Source organism: Chlorocebus sabaeus, chromosome 14 (genome assembly GCF_047675955.1).
Source record: "Chlorocebus sabaeus isolate Y175 chromosome 14, mChlSab1.0.hap1, whole genome shotgun sequence".
In the NCBI taxonomy this organism is placed as follows: Eukaryota; Metazoa; Chordata; class Mammalia; order Primates; family Cercopithecidae; genus Chlorocebus; species Chlorocebus sabaeus.
Window position 1 is genome coordinate 69916370 of NC_132917.1, and position 18225 is coordinate 69934594.

At 46.7% G+C, this 18225-nt stretch overlaps 2 protein-coding genes across 37 annotated transcripts in view; one reads left to right on the forward strand and one right to left on the reverse strand.

The window, feature by feature from the left end:
- Positions 1–12417, reverse strand: part of ASPRV1 (aspartic peptidase retroviral like 1) — a 147334-nt gene extending 134917 nt beyond the window's left edge. For 4 of the 36 annotated variants that reach the window (XR_012095347.1, XR_005243398.2, XR_492241.3 and 1 more), the window contains exons 1-3: positions 10580–11986; positions 8597–8745; positions 480–561 (exon numbers count right to left, since the gene is read on the reverse strand). The gene's annotated coding sequence lies outside the window, so the exon portion shown is untranslated. The other 32 variants (XR_012095349.1, XR_012095348.1, XR_012095350.1 and 29 more) reach the window with 26 other exon arrangements.
- A 91-nt stretch (positions 12418–12508) lies between these two features.
- On the forward strand, positions 12509–14199 carry PCBP1 (poly(rC) binding protein 1). The gene has a single exon (XM_007970341.3). The coding sequence runs from the start codon at positions 12777–12779 to the stop codon at positions 13845–13847; it is 1071 nt and encodes a 356-aa protein (XP_007968532.1). The 5' UTR covers positions 12509–12776; the 3' UTR covers positions 13848–14199.
- The last annotated feature ends 4026 nt before the right edge of the window (positions 14200–18225 follow it).

The following is an 18225-nucleotide window of genomic DNA, read 5'->3' on the forward strand; positions in this document are numbered from 1 at the left end:
AGCCCAGCATCATGAGAATATATCATACCATGTGACACTAGGCCAGGAAGAGATCAAAATTCAGAATTTCAAGTGCAGTTTCTAACTAATGTATATGGCTTTTGCACCATCGTAAAGTTGAAAATTGTAAGTCGAACCACTGTAAGTCAGGGACTACCTGTACAAATGAGGCATAGTTTTCTTGTTCAAGGCCACACAATCAGTTACTGGCAAAACTTAGGTGTCAAAGCAAGAGGTCTGACTCCAAAGTCTATGCTCCTTACTCCTACACTACACTGGCTCTACTTCTCATAGTACAACAATCATATGGTTGTTAGAATATGGCAACCAACATAAAGTGCTTAGCACAGTGCCTGGTTCATCAAAAATGGCCATTACTATTATTTTTTATCATCATTATCAATCCCTTTAAGCCTCTCCCAAAGATTACTACCTCCTAAGTTCCAATTTCATCTAAAAGGAAAGGGTTGTTTTCTTACCTAGCTACCACCTCACTGAGTAGCTGGGAGTGGGGCTGTAGTCTTTTTGTTTCATTTCCCTCATGTAATACCGGATAAGTAACTGGATGGAGAAAAAGGGAAATATTTATTAGAAACATGTTACTCTATAAAAAGCAATATTCTAAAGTCTTTGTTTTTAAAAATAAAACCTTTATTACTCTCATTGGAAAAAAAAAAAAGCATACACTTACTATAAAACTTTTTTTTTTTTTCAAAATAAAGCAGAGATAAATAGTATTTACTTTAAAAAGAAACTGTCGGCTGGGCACAGTGGCTCACGCTTGTAATCCCAGCACTTGCGGAGGCCGAAGAGGGCAGATCACCCAAGGTCAGCAGTTTGAGACCAGCCTGGCCAACGTGATGAAACCCCGTCTCTACTACTAAAAATACAAAATATTAGCTGGGCATGGTGGTGTCCACCTGTTGTCCCAGCTACACAGGAGGCTGAGGCAGGAGACTCACTTGAAGCCAGGAGGCAGAGGTTGCAGTGAGCTGAGACGACGCCACTGCACTCCAGCCTGGGAAACAAGAGTGAAACTCTGTCTCAAAAAACAAAAAATAAAAATTAAATAAATTAGCCGGGCGCGGTGGCTCATGCCTGTAATCTCAGCACTTTTGGAGGCCAAGGTAGGCGGATCACGAGGTCAGGAGTTTGAGACCAGCCTGACCACCACAGTGAAACCCCGTCTCTACCAAAAATACAAAAATTAGCCAGGCGTGGTGGCACATGCCTGTAATCCCAGCTACTCAGGAGGCTGAGGCAGGAGAATCACTTGAACCTGGAAGGTGGAAGTGGCAGTGAACCGAGATCGCGCCACTGCACTCCCGCCTGGGGGACAGAACGAGACTCTGTCTCAAAAAACAAAAAATTAAATAAATGTATTCATTCAGCTCCTATGTCAAAGGCACTGTTCTAGGAGTGGGGCTATAGCAATGAGCAAAACAAAGCCCTAACCATCATGAAATTTACATTCTAGTGGGTGGTGACATGTAATAAACTATGGTAGAGAGTCCCTAGAACACAATGCCTGGCACACAGCAGACTGCACTCAATAAGTACTTGCTAAATAATGAACAATGAATGAATGAACAGTATGTCAAACAGCAAGCACTATGCAGAAAAGTAAAACAGGGAAGGGGAGCAGAGAAAGCAGAACGCAGAGAGATAGCTTTTATTTTAAATAAGGCAGTTAAGGTATATTTCACTGATTATATGACAGTTGAGAAGAAACCTGAAGGAGATAAGGGAGAAGGCCATACTGACATCTGGAAAAATGATGTTCCTGGCAGAGAAAACAACTACAAACGCCCCAAGGCATGGCATGCTGGAGCAACTGCAAAGGAGACCAGTGTGGCTATAGCACAAGGGGAAGTGGTATGAAGTCAGAGCACTGGGAGACGGTATTGTGGATCCTATATGGTCTTGTAGACCATGATAGGGACACTACCTTTTAATCCAGGTGGGATTTTAATCTGGGCACCCAGGTGACAGTTTTCAGCAAAGCAGTGACTTGATCTAATACATACTTAAAAGAATTATTCTGGTCACTGTTAAAATTAGATTTAGGGGGCAAAGAGCAAAAGGAGGAAGATCATTTAGAAAGCTATTCCAGTGGTAGCAGGGCAGGTGGTAGGAAGTGTTTAAATACTGGATATATTTTAAGGTGAAGCTGACAGGACCTGCTGGTGAAATGGATGAGGAAAATGAAAAAACAAGAGTTAAGGGAGACTCTCTATATATTCAATACACAGATGAATAGCAACTCTGAGATGGGGAGGACCTTCCAGAAATGCAGATTTGAGAGGAGATGTTCTGAAGTTTTTAAATAAGTTCAATAGACTATTAGACACCCAAGTGGAGATATCCAGTGAATAGTTGGATATAAGTCTTGAGTTCAGGGAAAGACATTCAAGTTAATAATGTAAACTCACGAATTGTCACAGAATAACGGCATTTAAAGTCTTAATCGAGTCCAGCCTGAGCAACATAGTGAGACCCTCTCTCTACAAAAAAATAATAAATTAGCCAGGCATGGTGATAGGTACCTGTAGTACTAGCGACTGAGGAGGGGTGGGAGGATTTCTTGAGACCAGGAATCAAAGGCTACAGTCAACTATGATCATACCACTGCACTCCAGCCTGGGCAACAGAGTTAGAATCTGTCTCTAAAAAATAAAGTCGGCCAGGCGCGGTGGCTCAAGCCTGTAATCCCAGCACTTTGGGAGGCCGAGACGGGTGGATCACGAGGTCAGGAGATCGAGACCATCCTGGCTAACACGGTGAAACCCCGTCTCTACTAAAAAATACAAAAAACTAGCCGGGCGACGTGGCGGGTGCCTGTAGTCCCAGCTACACGAGAGGCTGAGGCAGGAGAATGGCGTGAACCCGAGAGAAGGAGCTTGCAGTGAGCTGAGATCCGGCCACTGCACTCCAGCCTGGGTGACAGAGCAAGACTCCGTCTCTAAAAAAAATAAATAAATAAAATAAAGTCTTGAAAGAGAGAACCTAGGAAAAGAGTGTAGACAGAGAAGGGATCCAAGGATTGCTCTGAGTACTCCATAAATGGAGGCTGAGGAGATGAAGAATAAGAAAAAAAAAAGTTGAGGAGGAGGAACCAGTGAGGCAGGAACAGTAACAAGGGAGTGACATCCTGGAAGACAAGTGAAGCTAGGGCACAACAGACTGTCAAATGCTACTGAGACATCAAGAATAAAAATGGGTGAGAAATGACCACTAACTCTACATACATTTTCTAAGCTTGTTCTTTCCTATTCCACACATAACACTTTTCTTCTCCTTCAATCCACATAAAAATCCCAGCACTATCCAAAGAACACACAGAAGGTTTCTATTTAATTCAGCTATATCCGTGTCTCAGAAATACAAAAAGCAGAAATCAATGCTCTTAATCGGGACACAACAAATATTACACAGTGAATAATGTTGAACAAATGCTTTGTCTGGTTGAAGTAACTCCCTGAGACAAAATCCCTAAGTCTTGCTTGTGCTTAGTAAGTGGGATCAGAGAAACAAGTTATTTAAATGTATTTTTTTTTGTTGTTCTGCAGAAAGTAGCAATCATTCTTGAACTCCTTTCTCTCCTCCCTAACTCAAACCTTCTAACCAGCTTAACAAAGACCCTAAATTTCCACACATACCCCTCCTCAAAAACAAAGCAAAACACAGTAAGATTCAAACGTTACATGAGAAAGAAGTAGTAGACTGTGCACTGTGCCCTGCCCTTTTTTTTTTTTTTTTTTTTTTTTTGAGACAGAGTTTCACTCTTTTGCCTAGGCTGGAGTGCAATAGCACGATCAACCTCTGCCTTCTGGGTTCAAGGATTGTTCTGCCTCAGACCCCTAAGTAGCTCGGATTACAGGCATGGGCCACCACACCCAGATAATCTTTGTATTTTTAGTAGAGACGGGGTTTCACCATGTTGGCCAGGCTGATCTTGAACTCCTGACCTCAGGTGATCTGCCCACTTTGGCCTCCCAAAGTGCTGGGATTACAGGTGTGAGCCACAGTGCTCGGCCTACCCCTTCTTTCTTTTATGGGACAGAGAGTTATCCATCATTTGCTAACTCAAAGGTTAGATTTAATTTACATTTTCTCCTTAGAAGCTCTAGATAGATGGCCGGGCATGGTGGCTCACACCTGTAATCTCAGCACTTTGGGAGGCCCAGGCGGGCGGATCACGAGGTCAGATCGAGACCATCCTAGCTAACACGGTGAAACCTTGTCTCTACTAAAAATACAAAACATTAGCCGGGCGTGGTGGTGGACGCCTATAGTCCCAGCTACTCAGGAGGCTGACGCAGGAGAATGGCATGAGCCCAGGAGGCGGAGCTGGCAGTGAGCTGAGATCTTGCCACTGCACTCCAACCTGGGTGACAGAGCAAGACACTGTCTCAGGAAAAAAAAAAAAAGAATCTGTAGACCTTAAGTATAATTTCTGATGTCTTCACCTTAAAAGAGAATTATTGCTATAAAATAAGGCCTTTAACTTTCTGTGCTCTAGCAAGTATAGTCAAATCTCAATAATCTACACTACTGAAGTAACAAAATAATAATCACCAAAAACTGGATAATGTAAACATCCTTCATTCATATCTTCCTGAAGGACTACAACTTCTGAATGGACTGTGCTCTCTTTGACTTCAGGCCTTTGTTTCCTCTGCCTGGAATACCCTTCCCTGTCCTCCACCTTGCAGTCTGCTAGTTTGAAACTCCTTGCCTCAACCTGCCCAGTAGCTGGGATAATTATTTTGGTAGAGACAGGGTCTCCCTACGTTGCCCAGGCTGGTCTTGAATTCACAGGCTCAAACAATCCTCCTGCCTCAGCTGCCCAAAGTGGAGGGATTACACGTGTGAGCCACCACACCCAGCTATACCAACCCCAACACACTTCTTACATTTCTCAGAGAACCAAGAAGTGATCTTCTAACAGCAGTGCAGGGTCACCAGCACATGAGGTCAAACTGTTATTATCTACAAAATGGGTAAGACATATTGCTTGGAAGTGCCTGTTTCTGGCTTCTGGCTGGAGGCTACACTTCCCAGCCTGGCATTTATTTATGAGAAATAAAGCACTCCTTTCCATATAAAAAAATTTTCGCCAGGCACGGTGGCTCCAGCCTGTAATCCCAGCACTTTGGGAGGCCGAGACGGGCGGATCACAAGGTCAGGAGATCAAGACCATCCTGGCTAACACAGTGAAACCCCATCTCTACTAAAAAATACAAAAAACTAGCCAGGCGAGATGGCGGGTGCCTGTAGTCCCAGCTACTCGGGAGGCTGAGGCAGGAGAATGGTGTAAACCCAGGAGGCGGAGCTTGCAGTGAGCTGAGATCCGGCCACTGCAGTCCAGCCTGGGAGACAGAGCGAGACTCCGTCTCAAAAAAAAAAAGAAAAAAAAAATTTTCCATCCTGGCTAACACGGTGAAACCCCATCTCTATTAAAAATACAAAAATTAGCCAGGCGTGGTGGCACACGCCTGTAGTCCCACTACTTGGGAGGCTGAGGCAGGAGAATCACTTGAACCCGGGAAGCAGAGGCTGCAGTGAGCCGAGATTGCGCCACTGCACTCCATCCTGGCGACAGAGCGAGACTCTGCCTTTAAAAAAAAAAAAAAGAGGCCAGGCATGGTGGCTCGCGCCTGTAATCCCAGCACTTCGGGAGGCTTAGGCAGGCAGATCATGATGTCACAAGATCGAGACCATCCTGGCTAACACGGTGAAACCCTGTCTCTACTAAAACTTCAAAAACTTAGCCAGGCACGGTGGTGGGCGCCTGTAGTCCCAGCTACTCGGAAGGCTGAGGCAGGAGAATGGCGTGAACCCGGGAGGCGGAGCTTGCAGTGAGCTGAGATCGTGACACTGCATTCCAGCCTGGGTGACAGAGCAAGACTCCATCTCAAAAAAAAAAAAAATTTTTTTTATGATGATGTATTTTTAGCTGTAGTAACCTAGAAAGTAACAGAGAAAAGGCTTTCTCAATTTACTCTTATTTTCTTTTTTCAGATAGGGTCTCACTCTGTTGTTCGGACTGGAGTGCAGCTACATGATCATGGCTCACTGCAGCCTCTGACTCGTAAGCTCAAGTGATTCTCCCACCTCAGCCTTGCAAAGTAGCTGGGACTACAGATGCACGCAACCACACCCAGTTAATTTTTTTATTTTTTTGTAGAGACAGGGTCTCACCATGTTGCCCAGGCTGGTCTCCAACACCTGGACTCAAGTGATCGTCCTGCCTCAGCCTCCCAAAATGCTGGGATGACAGGTGTGAACCACCGTGTCCAGACGACTACTACTACTTAATTAAAAAAAAAAAAATAGAAAATCTTAAGGGAGAGAGAAAAGGAAACCACTTTTAAAAAAAAAAAAAAAAAGGCTACATGTTAGTAGGGCTAATTTTTTTTTTTTTTTTTGAGACGGAGCTTCCCTCTGTCTCCCAGGCTGGAGTGCAGTGGCCAGATCTCAGCTCACTGCAAGCTCCGCCTCCCGGGTTCACGCCATTCTCCTGCCTTAGTCGCCCAAGTAGCTGGGACTACAGGTGCCCGCCACCTCACCGGCTAGTTTTTTGTATTTTTTAGTAGAGACGGGGTTTCACCGGGTTAGCCAGGATGATCTCGATCTCCTGACCTTGTGATCCGCCCATCTCGGCCTCCCAAAGTGCTGGGATTACAGGCTTGAGTCAACGCGCCCGGCCTTTTTTTTTTTTTTTTTGAGACAGTGTCTCACTCTTTCGCCCAGGCTAGAGTACAGTGGCACCATCTCAGCTCACTGCAACCTCTACCTCCCAGGTTCACATTCACATGCCTCAGCCTCCCAAATAGTTGGGATTACAGGCACATACCACCACACCCAGCTAATTTTTTTTTTTTTGTATCTTTTTTTTTTTGAGACAGAGTCTCACTCTGTCACCCAGGCTGGGGTGCAGTGGCCAGATGTTAGCTCACTGCAAGCTCCGCCTCCTGGGTTTATGCCATTCTCCTGCCTCAGCCTCCCGAGTAGCTGGGACTACAGGCACCCACCACCACGCCCGGCTAGTTTTTTGTATTTTTTAGCAGAGACGGAGTATCACCGTGTTAGCCGGGATGGTCTCGATCTCGTGACCTCGTGATCCGCCCGTCTCGGCCTCCCAAAGTGCTGGGATTACAGGCTTGAGCCACCGCGCCCGGCCTTTTTCTGTATTTTTAGTAGAGACACGGTTTTGCCATGTTAGCCAGGCTGGTCTTGAACTCCTGACCTCAGGTGGTCTATCTGCCTCACCACCTCATCCACAGCACTTAGCCAGTACGGACCAGTACGGCGACTTTAAATAGCTATAGGCCAGGCATGGTGACTCACACAGGAAATCCTAGGACTTTGGGAGGCTGAGGTAGAAGTATCACTTGAGCTCATGAATTCAAAGCCAACCTGAGCAACATAGCAAGACCTCATCTCTACTAAAAATAAAAATTAAAAAATTAAGTCAGGCATGGTGGCTCATACCTGTAATCCCAAAACTTTGGGAGGCCGAGGTGGGTGGATCACCTGAGGTCAGGAGTTCGAGGCCAGCCTGACCAACAAGGAGAAACCCCGTATCTACTAAAAATACAAAATCAGCCGGGCAGTACATGCCTGTAATCCCAGCTACTCAAGAGGCTGACACAGGAGAATCGCTTGAACCTGGGAGGCAGAGATTGCAGTGAGCCAGGATCGTGCCACTGCACTCCAGCCTGGGCAACAAGAGCGAAACTCCGTCTCAAAAATAAATAAATACATAAATTAATGTAATTTAATTTAATTTAAAAATTAGCCGGCATGCTGGGTACACACCTGTAGTCCCAGTTACTGAGAGGTAGAGGTGGGAGGACTGCTTCAGCCCGGGGGACAGAGGTGGAAGTGAGCTATGATGGAGCCACTGCACTCCAGCCTGGGTGACAGAGCGAGACCTTGTCTCAAAAAATAAATAAAAATTAAAAATAAAAAAATTAAATAACCATAGTATGCTTGCTGAACCTAGTAGGTTAGAGAAAATAAATGTGGTCCCTGCTCCCAAAGAACTTAAGAGTCTTATTGAGGAATCTTTCCCACCCCTTCCAAACTCATAAATGTAAACATCAGAGAAAACAGGGAAGAGATTTTCTAAAACAAGAGTTAGGAACTTAAGGTAAATGCATTGGCTCTTTGGGGACAGAAAAATAATAACTGGCTGGAAAGCCTTTTGAGTTTAAGGTAAAGCTATCCTACACATCAAAGTCCATATGACAAGCATCAGAAGCCATGGAAAGGTATAATCCATAACTAGGAGTCAAGAGGTTCAGCTCAGGTTCTAACAGGCTGTGTAACCTTGGGCAAGTCACTTCACTCCTCTAATCCCAAAATGGCTCTTCTGTAAAATGGGCATAATAAGACCCTACTGGCAAAGTTGTCTGTGATGATTAAACGAGTAACACGAAATCACTTTGAAAGGTTTTACGTGACATACCAACTTAACATTAAGAGGAAGCAACAATCATTCCTCTGAATGTAGCATAAATCCTGTGGTTCAACTTCCAAAGTCTAAACCTGACTCACCTTCTTAGCCTTGTTAAACCCCTCAACCAACCTGTGGTCACTGAGTGAGAGGAGACGAGTCATGTGTGAGGCTCCAGGGGTGGGGCAGTGACTACTCAGTCAGTTGCTCCACATCTCAGTGGCTTCATCTATAAAATGGGTGGAGTATAATTCACGCAGGTATCCACAGATAATGCAGGTCTGAGGAACAGAGTGCAGATTTTACCAAAAGTGCAGAAAATATTTACATAAACCTCCTGCCCCCCAAGGATAAAAAACCAAGGTCATCAAATATCATCATTCCCTGGACATAAGTAGAAAGACCCTTAGAGATCATTTAATCTCTTGCTTTATAAAGGGGAGAACTGAAACCCTGACACATGAGTTATAGAAGTCTCGAGCTAGTCAGGGGCAGAGCTAGGACTAGGGCCCAGAGCCACAGATTCCAAGGTACAGTGACCTCTTTGCCAGATCACAGCATCACCCAAGGTTCCTATATGACATGTTATCAACCCCAAGACACATTACAATTTAACCAACGGCCAAACGTAGGCTACCGAAGGGAGAAACTGTTAAGACTCTGGGGGAAGGAGGGAGGCTAACAGCTGGGGAAGTTGGGAAAGGGAAAGCTTCTCTGAGGAGGTGCATTAAGTCCCAGGAGTACATAACAGGAAATTATGGAAATATTTCAGTAGGCAGACTTGGGAAGAAAGACCTGATGGATAAAATTTTCTCTAGAGAAGAGAAATAAGTTAGATTTATAAGACCAGAAGGCTTTGGTTGAACATTCCTTGATTATATGCAATTTAGTCCTTTTGTTGTAACCTGAGTTTCCAACACTTGGTAATATTTTTAATTCCCTTATCTATTGTCTCCCTATGAGACAGGACCTTCTGCAGAGACCACATCCAGTTTAGTGGTTAAGTATGGAGTCTCTGGACTCAGATTGCCTAAATTCAAATCCTTGCTTTACCACTTAATAGCTATGTGACCTTGGATAAATTCCTTCACCAATCTGTACCTCTGTACCACCCATTTCAGGAGGTTTTGTGAGGATTAAATGTGTATAAGCGATCACAACTTACTAATGGGTTTTTAATCACTTTATAACGTGTCCTTTTTATATATAAAGAATAGAAATTACCCAAGTATACTACGTGTAGCAACAAGTACTGTTTTGCAAAGATTTTGTTACACATGTGTGCATACATGTCTTAAGTCAAAATGTAAAATTCGTTTCTTACAGTGTTTTTTTTAAAAATGTGAACCACTGAAGACATAAAATAAGGCTTAGAATAATGCCTAGCATACAGTAAGCACCTAGTGCTATAACTGTCATCGTTGCTGTTATGTACCTATTAAATGTGTTTGTAGAGTTATATAAGCCTACATGAAACCACTTTGGAAAATATATCTGATAGTAACGCAAGTTAAAAGCAAAGCCTTTCTCTTTGCCTCTCATATCCGCACAATCAGAGCCCTGCTCAGGCACCCGTTTGTTGCTTGGCCCACTAGCTACGTGTTGCACTCAACTGAAGGGTCCATAGACTGACCTAACACTCTGTCATGCTCTGTCAATCTCTGCAGAGAAACGGAGGCTTCGTGCCAGAGTGAATTTATTTTTACCTGGTTGGTGTGCTGGGGTGGGGAAGGCAAGAGTCAAGCCCATGGGGAGCTGAGGGAAGCAAGTGAGTCATACAGAAAACTGTTTGCTCCCCCAGAGCCAGGTAGACTCAAACGTGCCACAGACAAGGCCAGACCGACAGATACCTGAGCCTCTGGGCGGGCTGAATCATTTCCCCCTCCCTATCCTCACCAGACACTGCATAAGACACCATTTCAGCCCGCCTGCCTGTTACAGGTGTAGCTCTTATCAGGAAAAGCTGGGAGCCGCCAAACAGACACAAAAGGGGGCTAACTACACAACAAAGGTTACCTCAAGGGCTCATTTAAATGACAAGCTCACCTAAACGTTTAAAATAGCATTTAAATTCCAAAACCCTGATTTATAGAAAAATCTGGAAAATGTGCTCACCAGTAAGGAAATCTGGAGGTCCATCCCCGACATTGTGTGACCTTGAATTAGGCACTTCATCTTTATGTTTTAAAGTGTCTTCCTCTGTTCAAAAAAGAAAGAAAGAGATAAGAACACCTACCTCAGAGGATCACGGTAAAAATTAAAGATAGAATACGGTGAAATGCCTTGCATCGGATGTGCTGGCACTGGCCAATACACAATAAACGCCTGTCCCTTCTAAACTAAGAGTGAACACCGAATTGTGGTAAACTATTAGTAAGATTCACCGGCCAACCGGTCTATGAAAAAGTCAGAGGCATTCTGGTCTCTTCGTATTTCTCGTTCGCTCCAGCACAACCGCCCATGCTAGGAAGTCTAGAAAAGCAGTAATTTATCTCATTCTTTAAATTAAGCAGAGGTTTCTAAATGCTTTGGTACTGTGGGGACCCAAAATATCCCTTGATACTGCCCCCTATTATTCATCGTTAAGCTTTAAAAAGGCGAGAGATTAAATATCGTGCCTACATTTTACAGTTATTCGCGTTCCCGTTTCAAATTAAAGGGAGGGAAACGCGTTAAAATTAGGCTTCCGAACTTCAGACCAGCCTATGGGGTTTTCTAGGTCATAAAACTCGCGGAGCAGGAAAGGCCCCGGGGAGGAAGGGGGCTACATTCTAGAGCTTTCGGGCCGACCCCAATTTCTCGTTGGCGACGAATGCTAGCCACGTGTCGCCATTTTGTGTTCAGGCAACATGGCGGCCGCCCCTCAGGAAGGAACGGGGGAGGCCGAGTAGCGCCACGTTAGCCGCTTTCCCTGAGGGATTCTGAAGCACGTTGTGCACGGGGCCCTTTCTGGTCTGGCTTAGCCCAAGGAGGAAGGGGAAAGGGCAGAAATCACAACTCGTATGCCAGCGTCTTAAACGACACTTCCTCAGCGGGAGGAACCTGCAAAAAAGGCCTTCCAAGATGGCGGGCCACGGGGCCGCCCCCGGAGAGTCGGGTGCGGTGGCTGCGCCCATGGGCCCGAAAGGCAGCCGCGGGAGCCCAGGCCGCGCGGGAAAAGCCGCAGAAACGTCCTGAAGCCCTGGCCGGCATCCCCTGAATAAACAAGGCCTCCACAGGCGCACACTATTGTTTCTAATGTCGGAAAAGGGTGCCGCGATGGAAACGACACAAGGGCAGGAGGTGGGGTTTCTGGGGCTTTAACCGAAAGAAACTTGCGAAACGCAAACAAAGCATTATGTAAATGGACGCCATTCTTTCTAGGACCACGTTTCTAGCACGCCCCGCAAACAGCAGAGCCGCGATTCGAGAGGCGGCAGTGAGCGGGTTTCGGTCTTTCTGCCCACCGGCCGCCGCCGGGGGGCAGGGGCTGGGGTGGGGGGTCGATGCGGCGCGCCCGGACGCCGGGGACGAAAAGGCCCCACGTGCCCGCCCGCGCGCACCCGCTCTGCAGGCCTCGCCTCGCCGCCCCTCCCCCGCCGGAAGACGGCGTCTGCCCCTCCCATCCCCCCACACCCTCGCGCACGCGCCCTGGTCACCTCGCGCGCACGTTTTAAACCCGCGGCGTCCCGGCTTGTGCCTGCAGTTTCCGCCTGGGCTGCCCGTGTCGTTCCTCGCACGACCCCCCCTCATGTAGGGCAGGAAAACAATGTCTGTCCCCCATACACAACGCTAGTATTTTCAGTCACCCGCCAGTGCCGTTAGAGTTAATAAAATACGTAATCATTTTAAAACTTTGCCGGACTCACAGTTTCCGCCCATAGTGCGCTTGATTTTCACTACTGCAGTGTCAGAAGGGTTTTTTTTTTAAGGACCATGTGAGGGTTGGCGCAATCTTGTGACCTAAAAAAGACGGGTCCTCATTTTTTTTCAAGGGGTCCTGCGCAGCAAGCACTTCCGGGGTCAGAGGGTACGCGGGGTTGAAAGCGGGCTTCCCGCCCCGCCCAGACCGCCGAGGCTGCCGCCGGAGTCGCCACCGCCGCGCCCTCGCCCACCCGCCCGCCCGCCGCTCCCGGCCCCGCTCGCCCCCTCCGCCGCCGCCGCCCGCCCCTGCGACTACGCTGCGGCCTCCCGCCCGCTCCCGCTCGCTCCCGCGGCCCTCGCTCGCCTCGCGCCGGCAGTTTTGGGCCTACACCTCCCCTCCCCCCGCCAGCCGCGAAAGACTTGACCACGTAACGAGCCCAACTCCCCCGAACGCCGCCCGCCGCTCGCCATGGATGCCGGTGTGACTGAAAGTGGACTAAATGTGACTCTCACCATTCGGCTTCTTATGCACGGAAAGGAAGTAGGAAGCATCATTGGGAAGAAAGGGGAGTCGGTTAAGAGGATCCGCGAGGAGAGTGGCGCGCGGATCAACATCTCGGAGGGGAATTGTCCGGAGAGAATCATCACTCTGACCGGCCCCACCAATGCCATCTTTAAGGCTTTCGCTATGATCATCGACAAGCTGGAGGAAGATATCAACAGCTCCATGACCAACAGCACCGCGGCCAGCAGGCCCCCGGTCACCCTGAGGCTGGTGGTGCCGGCCACCCAGTGCGGCTCCCTGATTGGGAAAGGCGGGTGTAAGATCAAAGAGATCCGCGAGAGTACGGGGGCGCAGGTCCAGGTGGCGGGGGATATGCTGCCCAACTCCACCGAGCGGGCCATCACCATCGCTGGCGTGCCGCAGTCTGTTACCGAGTGTGTCAAGCAGATCTGCCTGGTCATGCTGGAGACGCTCTCCCAGTCTCCGCAAGGGAGAGTCATGACCATTCCGTACCAGCCCATGCCGGCCAGCTCCCCAGTCATCTGCGCGGGCGGCCAAGATCGGTGCAGCGACGCTGCGGGCTACCCCCATGCCACCCATGACCTGGAGGGACCACCTCTAGATGCCTACTCGATTCAAGGACAACACACCATTTCTCCGCTCGATCTGGCCAAGCTGAACCAGGTGGCAAGACAACAGTCTCACTTTGCCATGATGCACGGCGGGACCGGATTCGCCGGAATTGACTCCAGCTCTCCAGAGGTGAAAGGCTATTGGGCAAGTTTGGATGCATCTACTCAAACCACCCATGAACTCACCATTCCAAATAACTTAATTGGCTGCATAATCGGGCGCCAAGGCGCCAACATTAATGAGATCCGCCAGATGTCCGGGGCCCAGATCAAAATTGCCAACCCAGTGGAAGGCTCCTCTGGTAGGCAGGTTACTATCACTGGCTCTGCTGCCAGTATTAGTCTGGCCCAGTATCTAATCAATGCCAGGCTTTCCTCTGAGAAGGGCATGGGGTGCAGCTAGAACAGCGTAGGTTCCCTCAATAACCCCTTTCTGCTGTTTTCCCATGATCCAACTGTGTAATTTCTGGTCAGTGATTCCAGGTTTTAAATAATTTGTAAGTGTTCAGTTTCTACACAACTTTATCATCCGCTAAGAATTTAAAAATCACATTCTCTGTTCAGCTGTTAATGCTGGGATCCATATTTAGTTTTATAAGCTTTTCCCTGTTTTTAGTTTTGTTTTGGGTTTTTTGGCTCATGAATTTTATTTCTGTTTGTCGATAAGAAATGTAAGAGTGGAATGTTAATAAATTTCAGTTTAGTTCTGTAATGTCAAGAATTTAAGAATTAAAAAAAACGAATTGGTTAAAAAATGCTTCATATTTGAAAAAGCTGGGAATTGCTGTCTTAAACTCTTTGTTGGTGCCTTTTTTTCCCTCCCCTTTTAGCCTGAGGTGTTTGGAGGGAGGAGGGAGAAGGGTGGGCCCGTCCTTGGTATTCTCTGAAGCTCTTCTCACCTTATCGGTAAGATTCCATTCCCTCTGTGCCCCAACAAAGGAACACAGCAGGCTGGGCCTGCTTTGGGATGTTTCCAGGGACAGAGGGGTTCAAGTTCCAGAGAGAGGCCTCATGCCCATTTCTCTGGTAGAAACAAGGTTTTCTCGAGGGGAAAAGGTGTGCCCACTCAGTAGGACCTCTGAATGGCAGAGCGTCCTCTCCATCTAACCAGTTCCCCCCACCCCCACCTCACAGGATAAACTTAGGAACAAAAAAAATACTCTGGAGTGGGAGGAGCCTGGGGGAGGGAAAGGAAGGGAGGGCAGTGGGCAGTGGGGGGGATTGGGGGCTTGGAGGAGGGTAACAGCTGCCGGGTGGTGGTGGGACTAGAGGGGTCTTGGTTGGGCAGCAGGGATGGGAAGGGGGGAGGGGATAGTACCAACGAGACGCACGTGTCAAGCATGCACCTGTGGCAAGCAGCCTGTCAGAGGATGTTATTACACCTGCCAAGTGGTGTATCCAGAAACAAAAGAGGCCCAGTTTCCAATTCTTCAGCTGTGTGCAATGTTTAGAGAATCACTATACCAGGAAATAATCCTGCTTAAATGGGTCAGTCCTCACAAGGTGGGAATGTAGACCGATGCACTGACTATAACCTAACAATGATCTGGGTGTTAAAGATGCAGATTCCTCTGTCCCACCCCAAAACTAATCAGCTGCATTTTTAACAAACGCCCCAAAGGAGTCTTAAGATTTGAATGCCACTGATTGTCTTCAGTGGAGGAGAAAGATCCCGCTGTGAAGGCCGTAGCAGCCTCACGCCCACGTCAGCCAATGGGACTATCCTTGACCTGATGAGAAGGAAAACTGCTAGGCAAAGGCAACATTAGAAACAATAGTATGAGAAAATAGAGCCTGAGATGAGGGAAAGAAGAAACAATAGTATCAAACAATAGACCAGTAGGTGCCAAAGTGGGTAGTTCAAACCCCAGGCACTATGGGAGATCACTCATGGCAAAAAGAAGTTCCTGTGGGAAGGGAGTATTATCCACAGTAAATATTTGTTGAGGCTTATTATGTGGTCACGCAGGGTTAGGCAAGCAGTCACTGAAAGGAGCTCAAATTCTGGAGTTAGACTTGCTTTCAAATTTGAGTTCTGCCTCTTATTCATGGCTTTGGGCAAAGTAATCTCTATAAATGAAGATGTTAAAAGTAACACCTTCTGGGCTTGTGAAAATAAAATGAAAGCATGTATATAAAACAGAACAGTGCTTACAACACAGTAAATTTCAGTGAACTCTGGATTATAAAAAGCCAAAAGGCCCATTTCTGGAGGCTGAGGGTTGGCCACAAAATCTGGGCAGAGAAGACATGATTAAAAGGGAACAAAGCAATGTGTATTAAATGAGTTGGACTGAGAGGCTAAGACAGGTGGGGAGGGAGGGGGACCTAGTGAAGACACAGAAGTGGGTACCATGCCTTCTGGGAACAATGAGCAGAAATCCAAGTCAAGGCAAGAGTGGGTGTAAGCTTGAACCCTCAGACACCAAGCCAAATAGTCTGTGAAGAATCCCTGAAACACTGGGTGAAGCAGTTGGAAAGCCCTGTGAAAAGCAGGTCTGAATACCAAAAATTAGGCCAGGTGCGGTGGCTCATGCCTATAATCCCAACACTTTGGGAGGCCGAGGTGGGCAGATCACTTGAGCTCAGGAGTTTGAGACCAACCTGGGCAACATGGTGAAACCTTATTTCTAAAAAAAAAAAAAAAAAAAAAAAATAGAAAAATTAGACAAGTGTGTTGGTGTGCTCCTGCAGTCCCAGCTATTTGGGAGGCTGAAGTGGGAGGATCGCCCTGCACCTAGGAGATAGACGCTGCAGTGAGCTGTGATCATACCAGTGCACTCAGCCTGAGCGACAGAGCAAGACCCTGTCTCAGAAAAAAGAAAAGTAGGCCTCAAACTTTCCTGAAACTCCTCCCTACTGTATCTTATACTGGGCAAAGCTGGCAATAATTTGTAAAATAATGATTTAGGCAGCAAGGCATAGGACGAATTGCTACTTGGAGAGATGAAAGGCAAGAATAGCAGTTGGCAAACTACCTCAAGGAAGAAGCAGGTACTAATATAGGCTGGCAAGTGGTACCAATAGGAATGCAAGGAAAGGAACTAGTCAATGGCAGAGAAATTGAAACTGGGTGTGGAGGCCAGAGGAAGATGTAAAGAGGGGGAGCAATGAATTCAGGCATGGTGATAGAAGTATATGCAGACAGAAATATTCAACAAGTAGCTAGAAATAGACAAGATTGAGGTGAAGTCAAAGCTGCATAGGAACAGAGGTAAATGAAGGGAAGGGACTGGAGATGGAGTTTTGGGTATTTTGTTGGGTTGAAGGACCTAGTTTTCTTGTTCACTGTCTATCCTAGTACCTGCCACCATACCTGATACATAGCAGGGACTCCGTAAATATTTGTAAAGTGTATGTGGAAGAGGCAGCCAGTGAGGACAGAACCAATAGTTGAAGCAGCAGGAAATAAATCAGGAGAGTGCCCTTGAGAGAAGTCAAGGAGGAACAGTCCAGGACTGACGGAGTGATAATAATGCTGTAAGGAGGTTATTTAACAGATTTGATTGAGCATCTACTGTGGGCAAAGTACTCTGAATTACATCGTGCTGTTGTGGTGCGCTTGGAAGATGTCTAGTAGCTGATTATAGTTAAGAGAATGATCTGTGGTAAAGGGAGGAAGAGGAGGTGGAGGAAGCCATAAAATTACTTGGGGCTAAATTATCACCAGCATTGAATGCCATAACAAAGGCTTTGAGCATCATACTGAAAATCGGTGGTCTCCAAACATTTTCTTAAAGTGTAGGCCTTCAATAGCAAATCTTTAGCATATACCTTTATAACTCATTTATTTATAAATTATATATGTATACTAATCCTCATGCTTATTTATAAGCTATATATAAGCAGAATCCTAAATATTATATACTCAAGGAAGAAGCAGGTTCTAATATAGGCTGGCAAGTGGTATCAATAGGAATGCAAGGAAAGGAACTAGTCAATGGCAGAGAAATCGAAACTGGGTGTGGAGGCCAGAGGAAGATGGAAAGAGTAGGTTGAATATTACCAGTTTAAAAACAAATGAAATCTCTTCTGAATCAAAGACAAGAGAATTTTTTAATTGAAATCTAAATTATTTATTCACTTATTTATTTTTGAGACAAAGTCTCACTCTGTTGCCCAGACTGGAGTGCAATGGCACAATCTTGGCTCACTGCAACCTCTGCCTCCTGGCTTCAAGCAATTATCCTGCCTCAGCCTCCCAAGTGGCTGAGATTATAGGTGCCTGCCACTACGCCCAGCTAACTTTTGTATTTTTAGTAGAGACACGGTTTCACCATGTTGGCCAGGCTGGTCTCGAACTCCTGACCTCAGGTGATCCACCTGCCTTGGCCTCCCAAAGTGCTGGGATTACAGGTGTGAGCCACCATGCTTGGTCTAAATTATTTAATTTATTTTGAGACAAGGTCTCATTCTGTCATCCACGTTGGAGTGCAGTGGCACAGTCACAGCTCACTACAACCTCAACCTCCCCAGCTCGGCTGATCCTCCCACCTCAGCCTCCTGGGTAGCTGGGACTACAGCCGTGTGCCAACACACCTGGCTAATTTTTGTATTTTTTTGTAGAAACAGGGCCTCACTGTTTGCCCCGGCTGGTCTCGAACTCCTGGGCTCAAGCAATCCGCCCTCCTTAGCCTCCCAAAGTGCTGGAATTACAAGTGTGAGCCACCACACCTGGCCAAAATCTAAATCTTAATAGTTTTTGTTGTTGTTGTTGTTTCTGAGACTGAGTCTCGCTGTCTCCCAGGCTGTAGTGCAGTGGTGTGATCTCCGCTCGCTGC